The sequence below is a fragment of the Dasypus novemcinctus genome, chromosome 30, assembly GCF_030445035.2.
Source record: "Dasypus novemcinctus isolate mDasNov1 chromosome 30, mDasNov1.1.hap2, whole genome shotgun sequence".
Taxonomy (NCBI): domain Eukaryota; kingdom Metazoa; phylum Chordata; class Mammalia; order Cingulata; family Dasypodidae; genus Dasypus; species Dasypus novemcinctus.
Genome location: NC_080702.1, coordinates 24650523 through 24670134, shown reverse-complemented (window position 1 = coordinate 24670134; position 19612 = coordinate 24650523). Strand labels below are relative to the sequence as shown.

The window sequence follows — 19612 nt, the reverse complement described above, 5'->3', positions numbered from 1 at the left end:
AGGGTTATTCGACTTTAACGTATGTCTAGGTCATGCTGCCATCTAAGTGCTGAGGAATTAGGGGGACCTGATAATCAAACAATTACATTCATATAGTAAGCAGGAATGTTTCTTATAAATCATCAAACAATTGGCCATTGCTTAGTATATATGTGAAATGATATTGACACTTCCATTTTTTAAAGAGGTATTTATAGCTGACTTTCTAGTTTTTATAAAAATATATAATATCTGGTCTTGGATAAAAACAGATAGCATATGGGGAACTTCCTAACATTTATTTGTTTTCATTTTTTATTTCTCTTCATTCAGAGGAAAGAATAGGAAAGAATGGTGAGTGATATTTACTTTTGTCTTACACAATATTAGATCCTTCAAAGAACAATAATCTCCCAAAATTGAATTTCAAAATTATTATTGAAAAATCAAAACTGACGGCTAATGAAATGTCTATTGGTGTTCTGAAATAGTGTTGAGAAGCAACTAAAACATCTTTTGCCTACTTGAAAAATTTTAAATGGAAATTTCTCATCATGGAGTTAGTTATTGTTAAATGGAGGTTAAAATGTGCTACCTTGTGCTATGGGTGGCTTGAGATTCTGAGTTCTTTCATCTTCCTCATTCAGATAAGTTCACTGATTTCTTATCCATATAGAAATCAACTAATATGTGATTGGTGTTTGACAAACATGAATGGAAAAAGTAAAAAAATACAAAAATGGATCCCAATGTGCATTGAGGTTCTTTTAAGGTATAGATATACACAATTACATGTACGGAATAAGTGCCAAATTTATATTCTAATGAGTATGATGAAGAAGGAACTTGGTCCAATAAAAGTATACATTGGAAGGATTTGGCCTATAGAAGAGGCCATAGCTTTCCTTAAGAAGCGCTAATGGAGTTGAGATCAGCAGTAATGAAAGGAGTAGGTTGGTCAATGAGAGCCCAGCATGTGCAGGGCAGGGAGCAGAGAGTACATTGCACTCTGAGTTAAGCAAATACTTGGTTCTACCAGGATTGATATATATTGACCAAGATATTCTGGTGCAGAAATGCTGTCAAGACTGCAAGGTGTGTAGATAAAGATCAGGAAAGGCCATGTTTCTTAGGGCAAGCTAAGAGATTTGAGCACTACAGACAAAGGAGCTTCATGAATAAATTTACATTTTAAAATGTCCTTTTTATTGCGGGTAAAGAATTGATTAGAAGATTACAGTGAAAAGATTGCAGAGAGAAAATTTATACACTTATACAAATAAATAGGTGCAAAAAGTTAATTAATATTAACTTATTAAATGTTCAATCTTTATTCTTCAAAGTCACAAATTGTTTTAATTCTTTAGTCATTATGCAAATCCCTTCAGTTGGCATCTGTTTAATGAAAAGTTTTCTAGTGAAAAAACAACTCCCATGTAACACTTCATTGTGTATTTATTTGATTATTTAAAATTTAAACTTTATATTTAGATAAATTTTAGATTTTTATTTAAGAAGACATAAACCAAAGTACAGGAAATTCTCATATAATGCCCATCCCTTACACCCACCCAGAGTTAGCTATTATTGACTTTCTAAATTAGGGTGGAATAAGTGGAAAATTGACAGCTTATACTGTAGAGTTCTGTGAGGTTACCTTAGACAACCAACAAATGATGATAATGGACAACGCCCATCCAATAATTGAGAGTGAGTGATACTGCAGACAGGATAATACCTTCTCTCCACACCAAGTTTTTGGGGTGCCCTTTCATCCTGGTTCTCTCTGTTTCATTTTAAGATTGATTGATTGATTGATTGATTGATCTATTTATTATTTATGTCTTTATGTGTTTATGTCCTTACACCTTTTTTAAATTTATTTTTTCTCTTTATTTTTTTCTGAAATGTTAAATTAAAAAAGATGAGGTCCCAATATACCCCCCACCCCTATCACCCCAGTCCTCCCAAATCAATACCTCTTTCATCATAGGGGGGCGTTGATTGTATTTGGTGAATACATTTTAGAGCACTGCTGCACCACATGGATAATGTTTACATTATAGTTTACACTTACATCTTCATCAGTTCATTCACTCATTCATTGAATCTCACTCATTCGTTACCTAATTCATTTTGGTTTACCTAAAGACATAGAAAGTCAGTGATTATCACATCCTTTTTTTGAAGCATAGGCCCTTGAATCAGGTGGTCTGTTTTGAATTCCAGCTCTATTATAGAAAAGCTTCTTTATTTTCCAAAAGTTTTTAAGCACCTCAATTAAGTTTTTTTTTCTTTAAAGACTATAATAATGGTATTTATGGCATAGGGTTATGCACAGTATTAAAATTTTCATATTCATAAAATTCCTGAAACATTAGTTTATGTAGAGTAGTGGTAGTTGTAGTAATAAGAGCTTTCATGGTTTTAGGTACTGAACGTGGAAATGAAAAGATAATTTTAAGGCAATATCAGGACACCATGAAAACGAAATGGATAAACTCTACTTAGCTTCCTCATATTTCTTTCTGTGTATTTAAATACTGGACAAACTATAATATCATGTAAGAAATAGAAATAATCATCAGATTGAATCATTCTATTCCACGTTTTTTGTAGTTATATTGCCCTAGATACAGCCTAAATACAGTAATGTTGATTACCAGTACCTAGGTAATCAACATTTTATGATCAGTTATAATCAAACCTAATGATATCTTTTTAGTTATGATTACAGCTAATCGTAAAATGTTGATTGTCATAATAGCAAAAATCATTGTTTATGCAAAGTGGTAAAAGTAATATTTAATATTATTTAGTGTTTTCACTATTATCTGCCAATTTTCATTTTTTTTAACAGCTGAACTCTCAACAAAGGTGCTAAGTTTTATTTTAGTATTTTATATTGACCTGGTATGTCCCTTTATGAAAGAAAATTCCATCAAGTAAATAAATAACACAATTCAGTTTCTGTCCAGGACATGGTTATGGACTAAATTTACACTACCCTGATGAATCAGCTTTCTTTGGTCAAATCTCCACACTACAACATTACTAGAACAAAATTAGTTTGAACTTCAAAGTCCGCAACCACACTAAACTAAAACTGACCAGGACATGGAGACAGAAACTGAAGTGCACATTCCATTTTGTTTCCCAAACAGATGGGAACTGAGAAGGCACACTTTATAGGCTCTGAAATGACACTGGAGAGCTGCCTCATGCATGTTAAGAATTACTCTTAACATTTGATAACGCTATGAAGGGAGTCAGCAATGGGTTTGCAGAGTTGCTTCCACATTATTTTCCTTATCTTATTTAACTACTAATGCCATCAGGTGTCAGGGACATTCCCATACTGATGAGTTCCTCAACTCTCAAGCAAGTAGGTGATTCCATAGTCTCTCAGTTGTCCCCATCTGCCCAAGAGGGAAGCCACGCCTCCTCATATTGACATGACTAGCCAACCCAGGATTTCCCTCTGGATTCTTCCTTGCCTGGGCACATGCCCATGACTGCCCATGTTCATTCTGTCTTCTGGTTCAAGGCTCACTGGTTGTTACAACCCAACTCATGAAGGACATGGGGAGGTAAGGCCATGAGAACAATAAGGCACTGGGCATTTAGTCAGGTACAATCTCTAATGGGACTAGCAGACAGGGAAGAATCCTTGACAGTGGCAAGCCAAAGAATAAGTGAACTTAGCTCTCCCCAAAGAGAAGTGAAAAAGAGAGGTGATGTACAAGTGGTTTCAGGGCAAGGACACCCCGTGGTGTAGGAAAACAGAGTTCCTGTTAGGGTCACACAAAGCTTATGCATTGGGTGTGGAGATGGTTTACTGCTCTCCTAGGAAGGATGTTTACAAAGGACATAAAGAGATTTGGTAAGACGGTAATTTATGATACCATACATGCATTCTTTCACTTCTGGGTACAGTTATTCAACTTTAGATTCTGTCTAGGTTGTGCAGGCATCTAAGTACTGAAGAAATAGGGGGACCTGATACCCACACACTTACATTCATATAGTAAGAAGGAATTTTTCTTATAAATAATCATGAAAGTGGCCATTGCTTAGTATGTATAGTATGTATGTGAAATGATATTGACATTTTCATGTTTTAAAGAGTTATTTATGACTAACTTTCTTGTTTTTATAAAAATGTAAAACATCTGTTCTGGATTATTTGCTGAGAGTTTATGGGGACAGTTTCTAACATAATTTGTTTTTATCTTTCATTTCTCTTTCTTGAGAGGAAATGATAAATGAAAATGGTGAATGATATTTAACTTTGCCTTATTCAATATTTGAACCTTCAACATCTAATATCCCAAAATTGTTTTAAATTATTATAGCAAAATCTAAACTCACAGTTAATGAAATGCTTGCTGATGTTCTAAAATAGTGTTGGGTGGCAACTAAAATAGCTTTTGTCTAATTATAACATTCTAAATGTAAATTTGTCAACCCAGAGATAGTTGTTAAATTTAAATTGAGGTTAAGATATGCCAGCTTGTACTGTGTGAGGACTGAGACTCTGGTTTCTTTCCTCTGCTTCACTCAGATAAGTTCAGGGATTTGTTGTGCATGTAGAAATCAACTAATATTGAATTGTGATGGAAAAAATAATGGAAAAAGAAAAAAACAAATTTGGAATCGACACTTCCATTGAGGTTTCTGTTATGGAAAATGTACAATTACACATTCAGAATAAATGCTTACTTTATATTCTAATGAGTGACATGAAGAGTAACTTGGTGCAATAAGGATTTATACTAGATGAATTTGGCCTATATATGAGGTCAAAGTTTTCCTGAAAAAGAGCTAATGGAGCAGAGTTCAGCAATAATGAATGGAAAAGGTACGTCAATGAGAGCCGAGCATGTGCAGGGCAGGGAGCAGAGAGCACACTACACTCTGGATTGAGTAAACACGTGATTCTATCAGGGTTGACATGTATTGACCAGGGTATTCTGGTATAGAAAACTTAGAGAAGACCACAAGATATGTAGGCAACGACCAGGAAATGTAGTGTTTCTTCGGGCATGCTAATGGTTTTGATCATTGTAGACATAGGAGCATAATGAATAGGCTTATATTTCAAAATGTTATTTTTATTGAATGTAAATAATGGATTAAATATTTACACTTAAAAGTTGGGGAGAGGAAAGTTAAATGGAACCTCCTTTGGAGATACGCTCATAAATAAATAGGTCAGAAAAGTCAATTCATATTAACTATTTAGGATTCAATATTTGTTTTCAATGCAACAATTTTGTTTTTTTTCTTTACTCGTTATGCAAATTTCTAAGTTTATCTAGTTAAAGAAAATACTTCCAATGAAGAACTCAAATGTAACACTTCATTTTTTGCTTAAATTTTTATTTAATTTTTAAACTTAATTTTTAGAAAAGTTTTATATTTATTTTTAGGAAAAAATACACAAATTGTATAGGGAATTCACATATAACCCACCTCCCTTATACTCACACACAATTAATCCTATTAATGACCTTCTAAATTAGTGCAGTATATGTGGAAAGGGGATAAGTTATACTGTAAAGTTCTTTTAGTTTGCCCTACATAAAATCAACACTATGATGATTATGGTCAGCTCCCATCCCCCCAAAATGGAGAGTGTTTCTGACAGCAGACAGGATAATTCCTTCCATTTGCTCTGTGGAATTTGGGGACCCTGTCATCCTGTGGCTCTCTGCTGCCCTTTAGTAAAAATATATATTTATTTATGTTATATCTATTTATTTATTTATGTCTTTATTAGTTCATCAGTTTAATCATTACATGAGTCCCTCATTTTTCCCTCATTCATATTGTTTATCTCAAGGCAGAGAAGAGTAAGTGATTATAAGATTAATTTTTTAGAAGAGTATGATCTGGTTTCATATTCTCTGTGTTTAAATTCCAGCTCTATAATTTAGAAGGCTTATGATTTTGCAAAAGATTTTGAACATTCTAAGGCATTTTAAAAATTTTAAGTCTATAATGATCAGATTTATTACATAGGGTTATACTTAGTATTAAAATTTCATATATCTAAAAATCTTGACAATATTGGTTATTAACTATAGCTGTGGTAGTGGTAGTAAAGATTGTTTTTAGTTATTGAACCTGAAAAAGGCAAAATGGTTTGAAGGCAATATTCAGGACACAATGAATGCAAATTCAATCCACTCTTTAGTTTCCCCTCACTTTTTTTTGTGAGTTTAAATATTGGACAAATTAAATTATCGCATAGGAAATATAATTTATAATCAGACTGAATTATTTGGCCTGGAAAGTTTTTTATGGTTATATTGACCTAGATACGTCCTGATCCAAACTAATCATAAAATGTCGATGGTCATAACACTAAAAACCATTAACTTGTTCATTTAGAGCTATGAAAGAAATCTTTGATATTAATTATATTACTATACTAATGATAATCTGATAATTATCCTGTATTTTTTATCAGCATAACTATCAAAGAAATATACTGTTTTAAATTAGTATTTTATATTTACATTATAATTCCATTTAAAGAAGACAATTCCATAATGAAAATAAAAAACACACTTTGGCCTCTAACCAGTATAGGGGTATGTATTAAACTTACACTGCCCCAATTTTTCTTGGTCCACTGTCCACCCACCAATGTTCCTGGAACAAAATTATGTTGACCTTTATAGTGTGCACTCGACCCCAAATTAAAACTAACCTGGGCATAGAGACAGAAACCTAATTGCACATACAATTTAGTTTGCCCAGTACATGGGGAAGGGGAAGTCACCCTTATTGGCTCTGAAATGGCACTGGAGAACTGCCCCGTTGAAAACATTACCGCTCCTAACAACTGATACACCAGGAAGGCAGTCAGCAGTGGGTTTGCAGAGTGGCTGCCACATTGGTTTCCTTACCGTAGTTAAGTGCTGCTTCCATCAGGGTTTTTGGCTCATCACCACAATCGTTTGGAGCTCCACAACTTTAAGCACTTAGGTGACTCCATATTCTCTCAGTGATCCCGAATGGCCAAAGAAGGCAGGTATCCCACCCGAAAGGGACATTAAAAGACAAGTCAGGATTTCCCATCTGGGGTATCCTCTGCCTGAGCATATGCTCACAATGAATGGAAGACATTCTGTCTCTTGGCTCCTGGTTTACTAGTTGTTAAAACCCAATTTCTGAAACGTATGGGATTTTGAGGCCATGAGGAGAGAAAACAAACAGGGCGTTTAGTCAGGTATAAGCTTTATTTGAACTTGTGGACGGGGAAGAATCTGTGGCCATGGCATGTCAAAGAATGAGTAAGTTAGAGCTCCACAAAGCAAGAAAATGAGAGGTGATTTATAAGTGATTCAGAACAAGGACATTCCATAAGGAGAACAACAGGTTTCTGTTACGGTCACATGATGCTTACAAATCAAGTGTGGAGATGTTTTTACTGTGCTAGTAGGAGAGATGTTTGCTAAGACATTAACAGGTTTGGGAAGATTATAGTTTATGATATGATATGCGCATTCTTACACTTCTGGGGAGGATTATTAAACTTTAACTTATGTCTGGGTCATGCTGGCACCTAAGGGCTGAGGAATTAGGGGGACCTTTGGGTACCCTCACTATTACATTGAGAATGTAAACAGGAAACTTGATTACAATTCATCATGAAATTGGCCTTTGCTTAGTATGTAAAAGAAATGGTACATAAAACTCTTCTTTTTTAAGGGGCATTCATATGTGATTTTCTGACTTTAATAAAAATGCGTAAAAGCTTTGCAAGTAGTGTATGGAAATACTTTCTAACCCGATTTTGTTTTCTTATCTTTATTCAGAGGGAGAAATAACATGGAACGGTGAGTGATATTTATTTTTGTTGTAGAGAGTATGTGAACCTGCAAAAGCCAATAACATCTGCAAATTGAGTATTAAAGTAATTAAAGTGAAATAAAAACTCAGGGTTAAGGAAATGTTTATTGATGTTGTAAAATAGTGTAGCATTGCAGCTAAAATAAGTTTTTCCTGTTTTTAAAGCTATAAATGCAAATTTCTCAACACAGAGATAGCTGTTCAGGTTAAATATAGGTAAGATGTACCAGCCTGAGTTATATGATTAATGGGACTCTGAGTTCTTTCATCTGCCTCATTTTCTCTAGTTCAGTGATTCCTTGTGCATGTAGAAATAAATTCTCTAATATGATTTTGGTGCTTGAGAAACATTTTTGGAAAGAAAAAAAAAAGGGAGAGAGAGGTCCCCAATGCATTAACATTTCAGTTGTGGTATTGGTAAACAGTTGCATTAAGAGAATAAAACCCAAATTAATATTCTAATGGTTTCCATTAAGAAGGAAGTTGATACAAAAAGAATACAACCTAGAAGGATTTGGACCATATAGGAGATTATAGATTTCCTGAAGAATTGCTCCTGTAGTTGATATCAGTGGTAAAGAATAGGTCAATAGAGAGGTCAATGAGAGCCCAGTATGTGCAGGGCAGGGAGTAGAGAGAGAGCACACCACACACTGGGTTGAGCAAACACATGATTCTATTAGGGCTGGCACATATTGACCAGGGGCTTCTGGTGCAGAAAACCCAGTCAAGACTACAAGGTACCTAGGCAAATCCCAGAAAATAGGACGTTTCTTTGGTCATGCTAAGGGTTTTGAAGATTGGAGGCAAAGGAGCAACATGAATAGATTTACATTTCAAAATGTCATTTTTATTGGGTGCGAAGAATTGACCAGAAGATTACAGTGAAAAGGTTACAGAGACAAAAGTGAAACGCAATCCCCTTGGGAATGCACTCATGTTGTTAATTAATAGGTCCAAAAACTAATTCATAATAACTTAAATTATATTCAATATTTGTTGTTCAAAGTCACCATTGTTTTTATACTTAATTATTATGCAAATCCATTTGTTGGATAATGTCAGCAATATAATTTATCATTCAGGTTGAATAATTCTACTCCAGATGTTTTTAGTAGTTATATTGATGTAGATACAGCCTGGTCTTAGTTAATAATAAAATGTTGATGGTCATAGCACCAAAAATCGTTAACTTGTACATGTAGAGCTATGAAAGGATTGTTTTGATGTTAGTTACAGTTCTGTTTTCACTATTGCTCACTAATTTTGATTTTATTTTCATCAGCTGAACTCTTAAAGATTGAGCAAAGATTTAATTTAATATTTTATATTTGCTTTGTTGTAACCTATGAGGAAGAGAAGCCCATACAGAAAAATAAATAACACAATTCAGTCTCTGTCCAGGACATGGTTGTGGACTAAATCTATACTCTGATGAATCAGTGTTACTTGATCCAATCTCCAAATACCAAAGTTACTGGAACAAAAATATTTAGACCTTCAGAGTTCACTGCCCACCCCAGAATAAAGCTGACAGAGACATGAAGACAGAAATCAAAGTGCACATACCATTTAGTTTTCCCAATACGTGGAGAAAGGGAAGCCTCCCTTTATTGACTTTTAAATAATATTGGAGAACTATCACATTGCATACAATATCACTTCTAACATGTGATACACCAAGAAGGGAATAAGCAATGGGTTTGAAGACTTGCTCCCAGATTGTTTTCCCTGTCTTAGTTAACTGCTACTCTCATCAGAATTGTTGGGGTATCCTCACACAAACACGTAGTTTCACAATAGTCAACTGAGGAGGTGATGCTATATTCTCTCAGTGGTCCTCACCTGCCCAGGAGGGCACCTCACCCTTCAAACATGGACATTACAAGCCAAACCAGGATTTCCCCCCAGATTTTCCTTTGATTGAATACATTCCCACAACTGCCTGTGGACATTCTGTCTCCTGGCTCACGGCTCACCAGTTGTTACAAACCAATTCCTGAAGGGCATGAGATGGTGAGATTGTGAGATCAAGGAACACAACTGGCATTTAGTCAGGCATAAGCTTTATTGGGACTTATGCACAGGGAAGAACTCTGGCTGTGGCAGGCCTAAGAACAGGTGAAGTTAGCACTCCACAAAGAGATGAGAAAATAAGAGGTGATATATAAGTGGTTTCAGAACAAGAGCATTTTATAGGGTAGGAGAAGAGAGTTCCTCTTAGGGTCACATGAAGCTTACACATGGGGTTGCAGATGTTTTTAACACACTCCTAGGAAGGATGTTTACAAAGGACAGTAACAGTTTTGGGAAGATTATAGTTTATGATACAACCTATCCATTATTTCCTTTGTGAAGAGGGTTATTAAACTTTACCTTATATCTAGGTGGTGCTGGCAGCTAAATGCTGTGTTCTTAGGGGGACCTGGATTACCCACACTATTACATTCATATTTAAGCAGGAATTTTTCTTATAATTCATCATTAAATTGGTCATTGCTTAGTATGTATGTGAAATGCTGTTGACAACCTTCATTTTTTAAAGAGGTATTTATAGCTGATTTTCTTATTTTTATAAAAATATATAATATCTGGTCTGGATTATCTACAGGAATTGTATGGGAACACTTTCTAACATAATTTCCTTTTTATCTTTTATTTTTCTTTATTCAGATAACTTAATACAAAAGAATGGTGAGTGATATAAAATTTTGTCCAATAGTATCTTAACCCTCAAAATTCAATAATATTCCAAAATTGAGTTTTAAAACTATTATACCAAAATCAATACTAAGAGTAAATTAAATGTTTATTGGTGTTCTAAAATAGCGTTGAGAGACAACTAAAATATCTTTTGTCTAATTGTAAATTTCTGAATTTAAGTTTGTCAACATGGAGATAATGGTTATGCTTGAATGATGGTTAAAATATGCCAGCTTATGCGAGGACTGGGACTCTAAGTTCTTTCACCTCTCTATTCAGATAAGTTCACTGATTTCTTATCCATATAGAAATCAGCTGACTCCTATAAGGTTGGTGTATGAAAAACAATAATGTAGAACAAAATAAAAATAAGTTCGGATCCCACCTTGCATTGAGGTTTCTCTTATGCAATAATACAATTATATGGACAGAATAAATGCAAAATTAATATTCTAATAAATTCCATGAAGAGGGAACTTGGTGAAATAAGAATATACACTGGAGGGCTTTGGCTTCTATGTGAGAGCAAAGCTTCCCTGAAGAAGTGCTAGTGGAGTTGAGATCAACGGTAATGAATGCCATAGTTAGGTCAATGAGAGCCACCATAGTCAGGGGAGGGAGGAGGGAGCACACTACTTCTGGGTTGAGCAAACACATGATTCTACCAGGGCTGACATATATTGACCAAGGGATTCTGGTGCAGAAAATAGTCAAGACTAAAAGGTCCATATGCAAAGACAAGGAAATGCAATGTTTTCTTGGGCATACTTAGAGTTTTGTACGTTGCAGACAGTGGAGGGTCATGAATAGATTTACATGTTAAAATTCCATTTTTATTGAGTATAAAGAATGGATTCGATTATTACAGGGAAAAGGTTGCTGAGATAAAAGTTAAATGGGATCCCCTTGAGAGATACCCTCATATAAATAAATAGGTCCAAAAAGTCAATTCGTATTATCTTATTTAATATTCAATATTTGTTCTTAAAAGTCACATTTTCTTTAGTCATTTTGCAAATCCATTGCTCAGTTACCTATTTAATGAAAAATTTTAACAGTGAAGGAAAAACTCCCACATAACACTTCATTTCTTTATTTATTTAAATTTAAAATTTTATTTTTAGAGACATTTTAAATTTATATTTAAGAAAAAAATACACAAAAGGTATAGGGAATTCCTATATACCCCCATCCCTTACACCCACACACATTTATCCTTAATTGTGAGCTGTTAGTTTATGTGGTGTATTTGGTACAGGTGACAACACTTACCATCCAGTTCTTTGAAGTTTCCCTAGACAACCAACAAAATGATGATGATTTACAGCTCCCCCCCCCCAAAAGGAGTGTTTGTAGCTGCAAACAGGATAATTTATTCCATCTTTTATGGTATCTGGGTTCCTGCTCATCCTGATGCTGTTTCTTTTAAGATTTATTTATTTTATATACTTATTTTTCCTTCCTCCCTCTCTTCCTTCCTCGCTCCCATTACCCTCCCTCCCATTACCCTCCCTCCCATTTCCCTCCCTCCCATTTCCCTCCCTCCCTTTCTCCCTTCCTCCCTTCCTCCCTTCCTCCCTTCCTCCCTTCCTCCCTTCCTTCTGACTTATTTTAAGGCAGAGAAAAGTAAGTGATTATTAGATTAATTTTTTGGAAGAGTGGGCTCTAGAGTCAGATAGTCTGGTTATAAATTCCAGCTCTATTACTAAGAAGTTTCAAAATTTTACAAAAAATTTTTAGCCTCCTAAGTCATTTTTTTTAAAGGATTATATTAATGGTATTTATGACTTAGCCTTATGTACATTATTAAAAATTTCATTGGCTAATATTCTTGACCAGTATCTACTGGTCTACTTGACCAGTATCTACTGGGTTAAGAATAGTATTGGTACTGGTGGCAGTAGTAATAATTTTCATGATTTTCATTATCATACCTGGAAAAGACATGATGGTTTTGAGGCAATATACAGGGCAACATGAAAACAAGATGGATAAATTGTGACTATGGCGTTTTCCCTCAGTATTTTCTGTTAATTTATAAATTCAACCATTTAAGTTATCATGAGGGAATATAATTTATCATCAGACAGAATAATTCTATTCTACATATTTATGTAGTTATTTTGACCTAAATACAATCTGTTACTAAATAATCACATAATGCTGATTGTTGTAACACCAAAAATCATTAAATTGTCTAAGTAGAGCTATGAAAGATTTTTGTTATTAATTACAGTTCTTTTTTGATTATTATATGCTAATTTTCATTTATTTTTTTATCATCTGAACTCTCAATTAAATGTGCTAAATTTTTATTTAGTATTTTATATTTACCTGGTAATTCACTTTAAGGAAGATAATTTCATGGAGAAAATAAATAAAACAATATAACCTCTATCTAAGACATGGATATGGACTAAATATGTACTAACTGATGAATCAGTTTTACTTGGTCCATTCTCCATACACCAATGTTACTGGAGCAAAAATGTTTTGTCCTTGAAAGTCCACACTCCATACCCAAAATGAAACTGACCAGTGCATGAAGACAGAAATAAAGTGCACATAACTTTTGGTTTTCACAATACATGTAGAAGGGGAAGTTTTCCTTTACTGGCTCTTAAATAACAGTGGAGAACTACCACATTGCACAGTATCACTCCTAACTTGATACACCATGGTGACAATCAACAATGGGTTTGCATAGTTCCTGTCAGATTGTTTTTGCTACCTGAGTTAACTGCTACTCTCATCAAGGTTTTGGGGCATCCACATGCTTGGATGTGGAGGTGAAGCCATATATCTCAGTGGTCCCCACCTGCTCAAGAGGGTAGCCATCCCTTGCTACATGGTCTTTACAAACCAACCAAGGATTCCCCCTATTTACAAGCCAACCCAGGATTTACAAGGCAACCCAGGATTTCTCCATTGTCTGAACACATGCCCCCAAGTGCCAGGGGTCATTCTGTCTCCTGTCTCATGGCTCGGCAGTTGTTACAACTCAATTCCTGAAGGATACAAGATGGTGAGACCATGAGACCAAAGAACACAGCTGACATTAAGTCAGGCATAAGCATTGCTGGGACTGGCAGACAGGGAAGAATATTTAAGAGTGGCAGGCCAAAGAATAAGTGAACTTAGCTCTCCACAAAAAGAAGTGGAAAAGAGAGCTGATGTATATGTGGCTTCAGGACAAGGACATTCCATAGAGTAGGACAACAGAGTTGCTTTAAGGGTCACATGAAGCTTACTCATGAGGTGTGGAGATATTTTTATTGTGCTCCTAGGTAGGATGTTTGCAAATGACATCAACAGCTTTGGGAAGATTGTAGTTTATGATGCCATCTATGCATTCTGTCCCTTGTGGGGAGGGTTATTAATCTTTAACTCATGTCTAGGTCATGGAGACCCCTATGAGAAAGGACTTAAGGGGAACAGGGTAACCTGAACTATTGCATTCATATAGTGAGCAGGAATTTTTCTTACAATTCCTCATGAAATCGGCCATTGCTTAAAATACTTGTGAAATGATATTGACAACTTTTATTTTTAAAGAGGTATTTATAACCGATTTTCTTGATTTTTATAAAAACATGTAACATCTGGTCTGAATTATCAGCAGGTGGCTTATGGGAACCCTTTCTAACATAATTGTTGTTTTATCTTTATTTCTGTTTATTCAGAGGACAGGATAAAAAGGAATGGTGAGTGATATTTACTTTTGTCTTAGACAATATTTGAACATTCAATAATCCAGTAACATCCCCAAACTGTTATAAAGTTATTACAGAAAAATCGAAACTCACAGTTAATGAAATGACTACTGGTGTTCTAAAATAGTGTTGAGAGGCAACTAAAGTATCTTTTGTGTACTTGTAAAGTTCTAAAGGTAAGTTTCTCACCGTGGAGATAGTTGTTAGGTTTAAATGGAGGTTAAGATGTGCCAGCTCGTGCTGTGTGAGGACTGGCACTGTCATTTCTTTCTTCTGCTTCATTCAGATAAGTTCAGGGATTTCTTGTGCATGTAGAAATCAGCTAATATTGATTTGTGATGGAAAAAATAATGGAAAAAGAAAAAAAACGGATTTGGAATCGAAACTTCCATTGAGGTTTCTAGTATAGAAAATGTATAATTACGCATTCAGAATAAATGCTTAATTTATATTCTAATGAGTGCCATGAAGGGGAACTTGGTGCAATAAGCATATATACTAGATGGAATTGGCCTATATATGAGGTCAAAGTTTTCCAGAAAAAGAGCTAATGGAGCAGAGTTCAGTGATAATGAATGGAATAGGTAGGTCAATGAGAGCCCAGCATGTACAAGGCAGGGAGCAGAGAGCACACTACACTCTGGGTTGAGTAAACACATGATTCTATCAGGGTTGACATGTATTGATCTGGGTATTCTGGTATAGAAAACTTAGACAAGACCTGAAGATACGTAGGCAATGACTAGGAAATGTAGTGTTTCTTTGGACATGCTAATGGTATTGAGCATTGCAAACAAAGGAACATCAAGAGTAGACTTATATTTCAAAATATTATTCTTATCTAATGTAAATAATGGATTAAATATTTACAGTTAAAAGATTGCAGAGAGAAGTTAAATGGAATCTCCTTTGGGGATGCACTCTTATAAATAAATAGGTTGGAAAAGTCAATTTATATTAACTATTTAGTATTCGATATTTGTTTTCAATGTCACAATTTGTTTTCTTTCTTTAGTCATTATGCAAATTCCAAAGTCTATCTATTTAAAGAAAATTTTTCCAGTGAAGAAAAAACTCAAATGTAGCACTTCATTTATATGCTTAAATTTTTATTTAATTTTTAAACTTAATTTTTAGAGAAGTTTTATATTTATTTTTAGGAAAAAATACCCAAAATCTATAGGGAATTCACATATAACCCAAGTTCCTTACACTCACAAGCAATTAATCCTATAACTGACCTTCTCAATTAGTGTGGTACATGTGGACAAGGGACAAGTTATACTGTCGAGTTCTGTGAGTTTGCCCTAAACCAACTAGGAGAGATGTTTTCTAAGACATTAACAAGCTTGGGATGATTATAGTTTATGCTATGATATGCACATTCTTACACTTCTGGGGAGGATTTTTAAACTTTAATTTATGTCCGGGTCATGCTGGCACCTAAGGGCTGAGGAATTAGGGGGACCTTTGGGTACCCCCACTATTACATTGAGAACGTAAGCAGGAAACTTGCTTACAACTCATCATGAAATTGGCCTTTGCTTAGGATTTATGTGAAATGGTATGGAAAACTATTGTTTTTTAAAGGGGCATTCATACTTGATTTTCTGATTTTAATAAAAATGCACAAATGCTTTGCAAGTAGTGTATGGAAATGCTTTCAATCCAATTTTGTTTTTATCTTTATTCAGAGGGAGAAATAACATGGAATGGTGAGTGATATTTATTTTTGTTGTAGAGAGTATTTGAACCTGCAAAACCCAATAACATCTGCAAATTGAGTGTTAAAGTTATTAAAGTGAAATCAAAACTCAGGGTTAATGAAATGTTTATTGATGTTGTAAAACAGTGTTGCATTGCAGCTAAAATAAGTTTTTCCTGTTTTTAAAATTGTAAATGTAAATTTCTCAACACAGAGATAGCTGTTCAGGTTAAATATAGGTAAGATGTGCCAGCCTGAGTTATGTGATTAACGGGACTCTGAGTTCTTTCATCTGCCTTATTTTTCCTAGTTCAGTGATTCCTTGTGCACGTAGAAATAAATTCTCTAATATGATTTTGGTGCTTGAGAAACATTTCTGGAAAGGAAAAAAAAGGGAGAGAGAGGTGCCCAATGCATTGAAATTTCAGTTGTGGTATTAGTGAACAGTTGCATTAAGAGAATAAAACCCAAATTAATATTCTAATGATTTCCATTAAGAAGGAAGTTGGTACAAAAAGAATATAACCTAGAAGGATTTGGACTATATAGGAGATTATAATTTCCTGAAGAATTGCTCCTGTAGTTGATATCAGTGGTAAAGAATAGGTCAATAGAGAGGTCAATGAGAGCACCACAAGTGCAGGGCAGGGAGCAGAGAGCACAGCACACACTGGGTTGAGCAAGTGCATGATTCTATGAGGGCTGGCACATATTGACCAGGGGCTTCTGGTGCAGAAAACCCAGTCAAGACTACAAGGTACCTAGGCAAAACCCAGAAAATAGGACGTTTCTTTGGGCATGCTAAGGGTTTTGAAGATCGAGGCAAAGGAGCATCATGAATAGATTTACATTTCAAAATGTCATTTTATTGAGTGCAAGGAATTGATCAGATGATTACAATGAAATGGTTACAGAGACAAAAGTGAAATGGAATCCCCCTGGGAATGCACTCATGCATATGAATAAATAGGTACAAAGGCCAATTCATAATAACTTAAATTATGTTCAATATTTGTTGTTCAAAGTCACCATTGTTTTTATACTTTAGTTATTATGCAAATTCATTTGTTGGCTAATGTCAGAAATATAAATTTATCATTCAGGCTGAATAATTCTACTCCAGATATTTTTATTAGTTATATTGATGTAGATACAACCTGGTCTTAGCTAATAATAAAATGCTAATGGTCATAGCACCAAAAATCGTTACCTTGTACATGTAGAGCTATGAAAGAATTTTTTGATGTTAGTTGCAGTTCTATTTTCACTATTACTCACTAATTATGATTTTATTTTTATCAGCTGAAATCTTAAATAAATGCGCAAAGATTTAATTAAATATTTTATATTTGCTTTGTTGTACCCTTTAAGGAAGAGAAGCCCATAGGGAAAATAAATAACACAATTCAGTCTCTGTCCAGGACATGGTTGTGGACTAAATTTATACCCTGATGAATCAGTTTTACTTGGTCCAATCTCCAAATACCAAAGTTACTGGAACAAAAATATTTAGACCTTCAGAGTTCACTGCCCACCCCAAAATAAAACTGACCGAGACATGAAGACAGAAATCAAAGTGCACATACCATTTGGTTTTCCCAATACATGGAGAAAGTGAAGTCTCCCTTTATTGGCTTTTAAATAACATTGGAGAACTACAGCATTGCACACAGTATCAGTTCTAACATGTGATACACCATGAAGGGAATAAACATTGGGTTTGAAGACTTGCTCCCAGATTGTTTTCCCTATCCTAGTTAACTACTACTCTCATCAGGGTTGTTCGGGCATCCGCATGCTTGTGTGGACTTCCAGAAGAGTCTTTCAAGTAGGTGAAGCCATATATCTCAGTGGTCCCCACCTGCTCAATAGGGCAGCCACCCCTTGCTACCTGGTCTTTACAAGCCAACCAAGGAGTCCCCCTATTTACAAGCCAACCCAGGATTTACAAGGCAACCCAGGATTTCTCCATTGTCTGAACACATGTCCCCAAGTGCCAGTGTTCATTCTGTCTCCTCTTTCATGGCTTGGCAGTTTGTACAACTCAGTTCATGAAGGGCACAAAATAGTGAGGTCATGAGACTAAAAAACACAGCTGACATTAAGTCAGGCATAGGATTACTGGGACTTGTGGACAGGGAAGAATATTTAAGAGTGGCAGGCCAAAGAATTGTGAACTTAGCTCTCCACAAAAAGAAGTGAAAAAGAGAGCTGATGTATATGTGGTTTCAGGACAAGGACATTCCATAGAGGAGGACAACAGAGTTGCTTTAAGGGTCACATGAAGGTTACACATGAGGTGTGGAGATATTTTTATTGTGCTCCTAGGTAGGATCTTTGCAAATGACATTAAGAGCTTTTGAAATATTATAGTTTATGATACCATCCATGCATTCTTTCCCTTGTTGAGAGGGTTATTAATATTTAACCTACGTCTAGGTCACGGAGGCCCCTATGTGCAAGGACTTAAGGGAAACAGGGTTACCCAAACTATTGCATTCATAGAGTAAGCAGGAATTTTTCTTACAATTTATCATGAAATTGGCCATTGCTTAATATACATGTGAAATGATATTGACAACTTTCATTTTTAAAGAGGTATTTATAACTGATTTTCTTGTTTTTATAAAAACATGTAACATCTGGTCTGAATTATCAGCAGGTGGCTTATGGGAACCCTTTCTAACATAATTGTTGTTTTATCTTTATTTCTGTTTATTCAGAGGACAGGATAAAAAGGAATGGTGAGTGATATTTACTTTTGTCTTAGACAATATTTGAACATTCAGTAATCCAGTAACATCCCCGAACTGTTTTAAAATTATTACAGAAAAATCAAAACTCACAGTTAATGAAATGACTACTGGTGTTCTAAAATAGTGTTGAGAGGCAACTAAAATATCTTCTGTGTACTTGTAAAATTCTAAAGGTAAGTTTCTCACCGTGGAGATAGTTGTTAGGCTTAAATGGAGGTTAAGATGTTCCAGCTTGTGCTATGGTACTCTGTGTTCTTTCATTAGCCTCATTCAGAGAGCTTCAGTGATTTCCTGTGCATAGATAATAACTAATACGTGATGGGTGCTTGAAAAAGATGGAAGAAGGGAAAAAAAAGAATCGATCCCAACTTGCATTGAGGTTTCTATTATGAAACTGGTGTACATTTACATGTAAGAATAAAAACCAAATGTATATTTTAATAAGTGCCATGAAAAGGAAACTTGAGGCAATAAGAATATAGACTAGAGGGATATGGCCTATATAAGAGGTCATAGATTTCCTGAAGAAATGCTAATGGAGTTGAGATCTGTGGTAAAGAACGAATAGATACACCAGTGATAGTCCAGCATGTGCAAGGCAGGGAGTAGAGCGCACACTACACTCTGGGTTGAGTAAACACATGATTCTATCATGGTTGACACATATTGACCAGGGGATTCTGGTACAGAAAACACAGTCAAGAATACATGGTATGCAGGCAAAGACCAAGAAATGTAAATTTTGTTTGGGCATTCTATGAGTTTTGAACATTGCAGACAGAAGAGCATCATGAATAGATTCATATTTTAAAAAGTTATTTTTATTGAGTATAAAGAATGAATTAGGTGATTACAGTTGAAAGGTTGCAGATCAAAAAGTTAAATGGAATCCC

General features: G+C 34.9%; 1 protein-coding gene across 1 annotated transcript in view; it reads left to right on the top strand.

Moving 5' to 3' along the window:
• LOC131276690 (golgin subfamily A member 6-like protein 7) overlaps positions 1 to 19612 on the top strand; it is a 152984-nt gene that overhangs the window by 33955 nt on the left and 99417 nt on the right. The window contains exons 7-12 of the mRNA XM_071212774.1: positions 313 to 333; positions 7809 to 7829; positions 10516 to 10536; positions 14229 to 14249; positions 15953 to 15973; positions 18687 to 18707. Of these exons, the coding sequence (XP_071068875.1) occupies positions 313 to 333; positions 7809 to 7829; positions 10516 to 10536; positions 14229 to 14249; positions 15953 to 15973; positions 18687 to 18707 (126 nt within the window). The remainder of the gene's footprint in view (positions 1 to 312; positions 334 to 7808; positions 7830 to 10515; positions 10537 to 14228; positions 14250 to 15952; positions 15974 to 18686; positions 18708 to 19612) is intronic.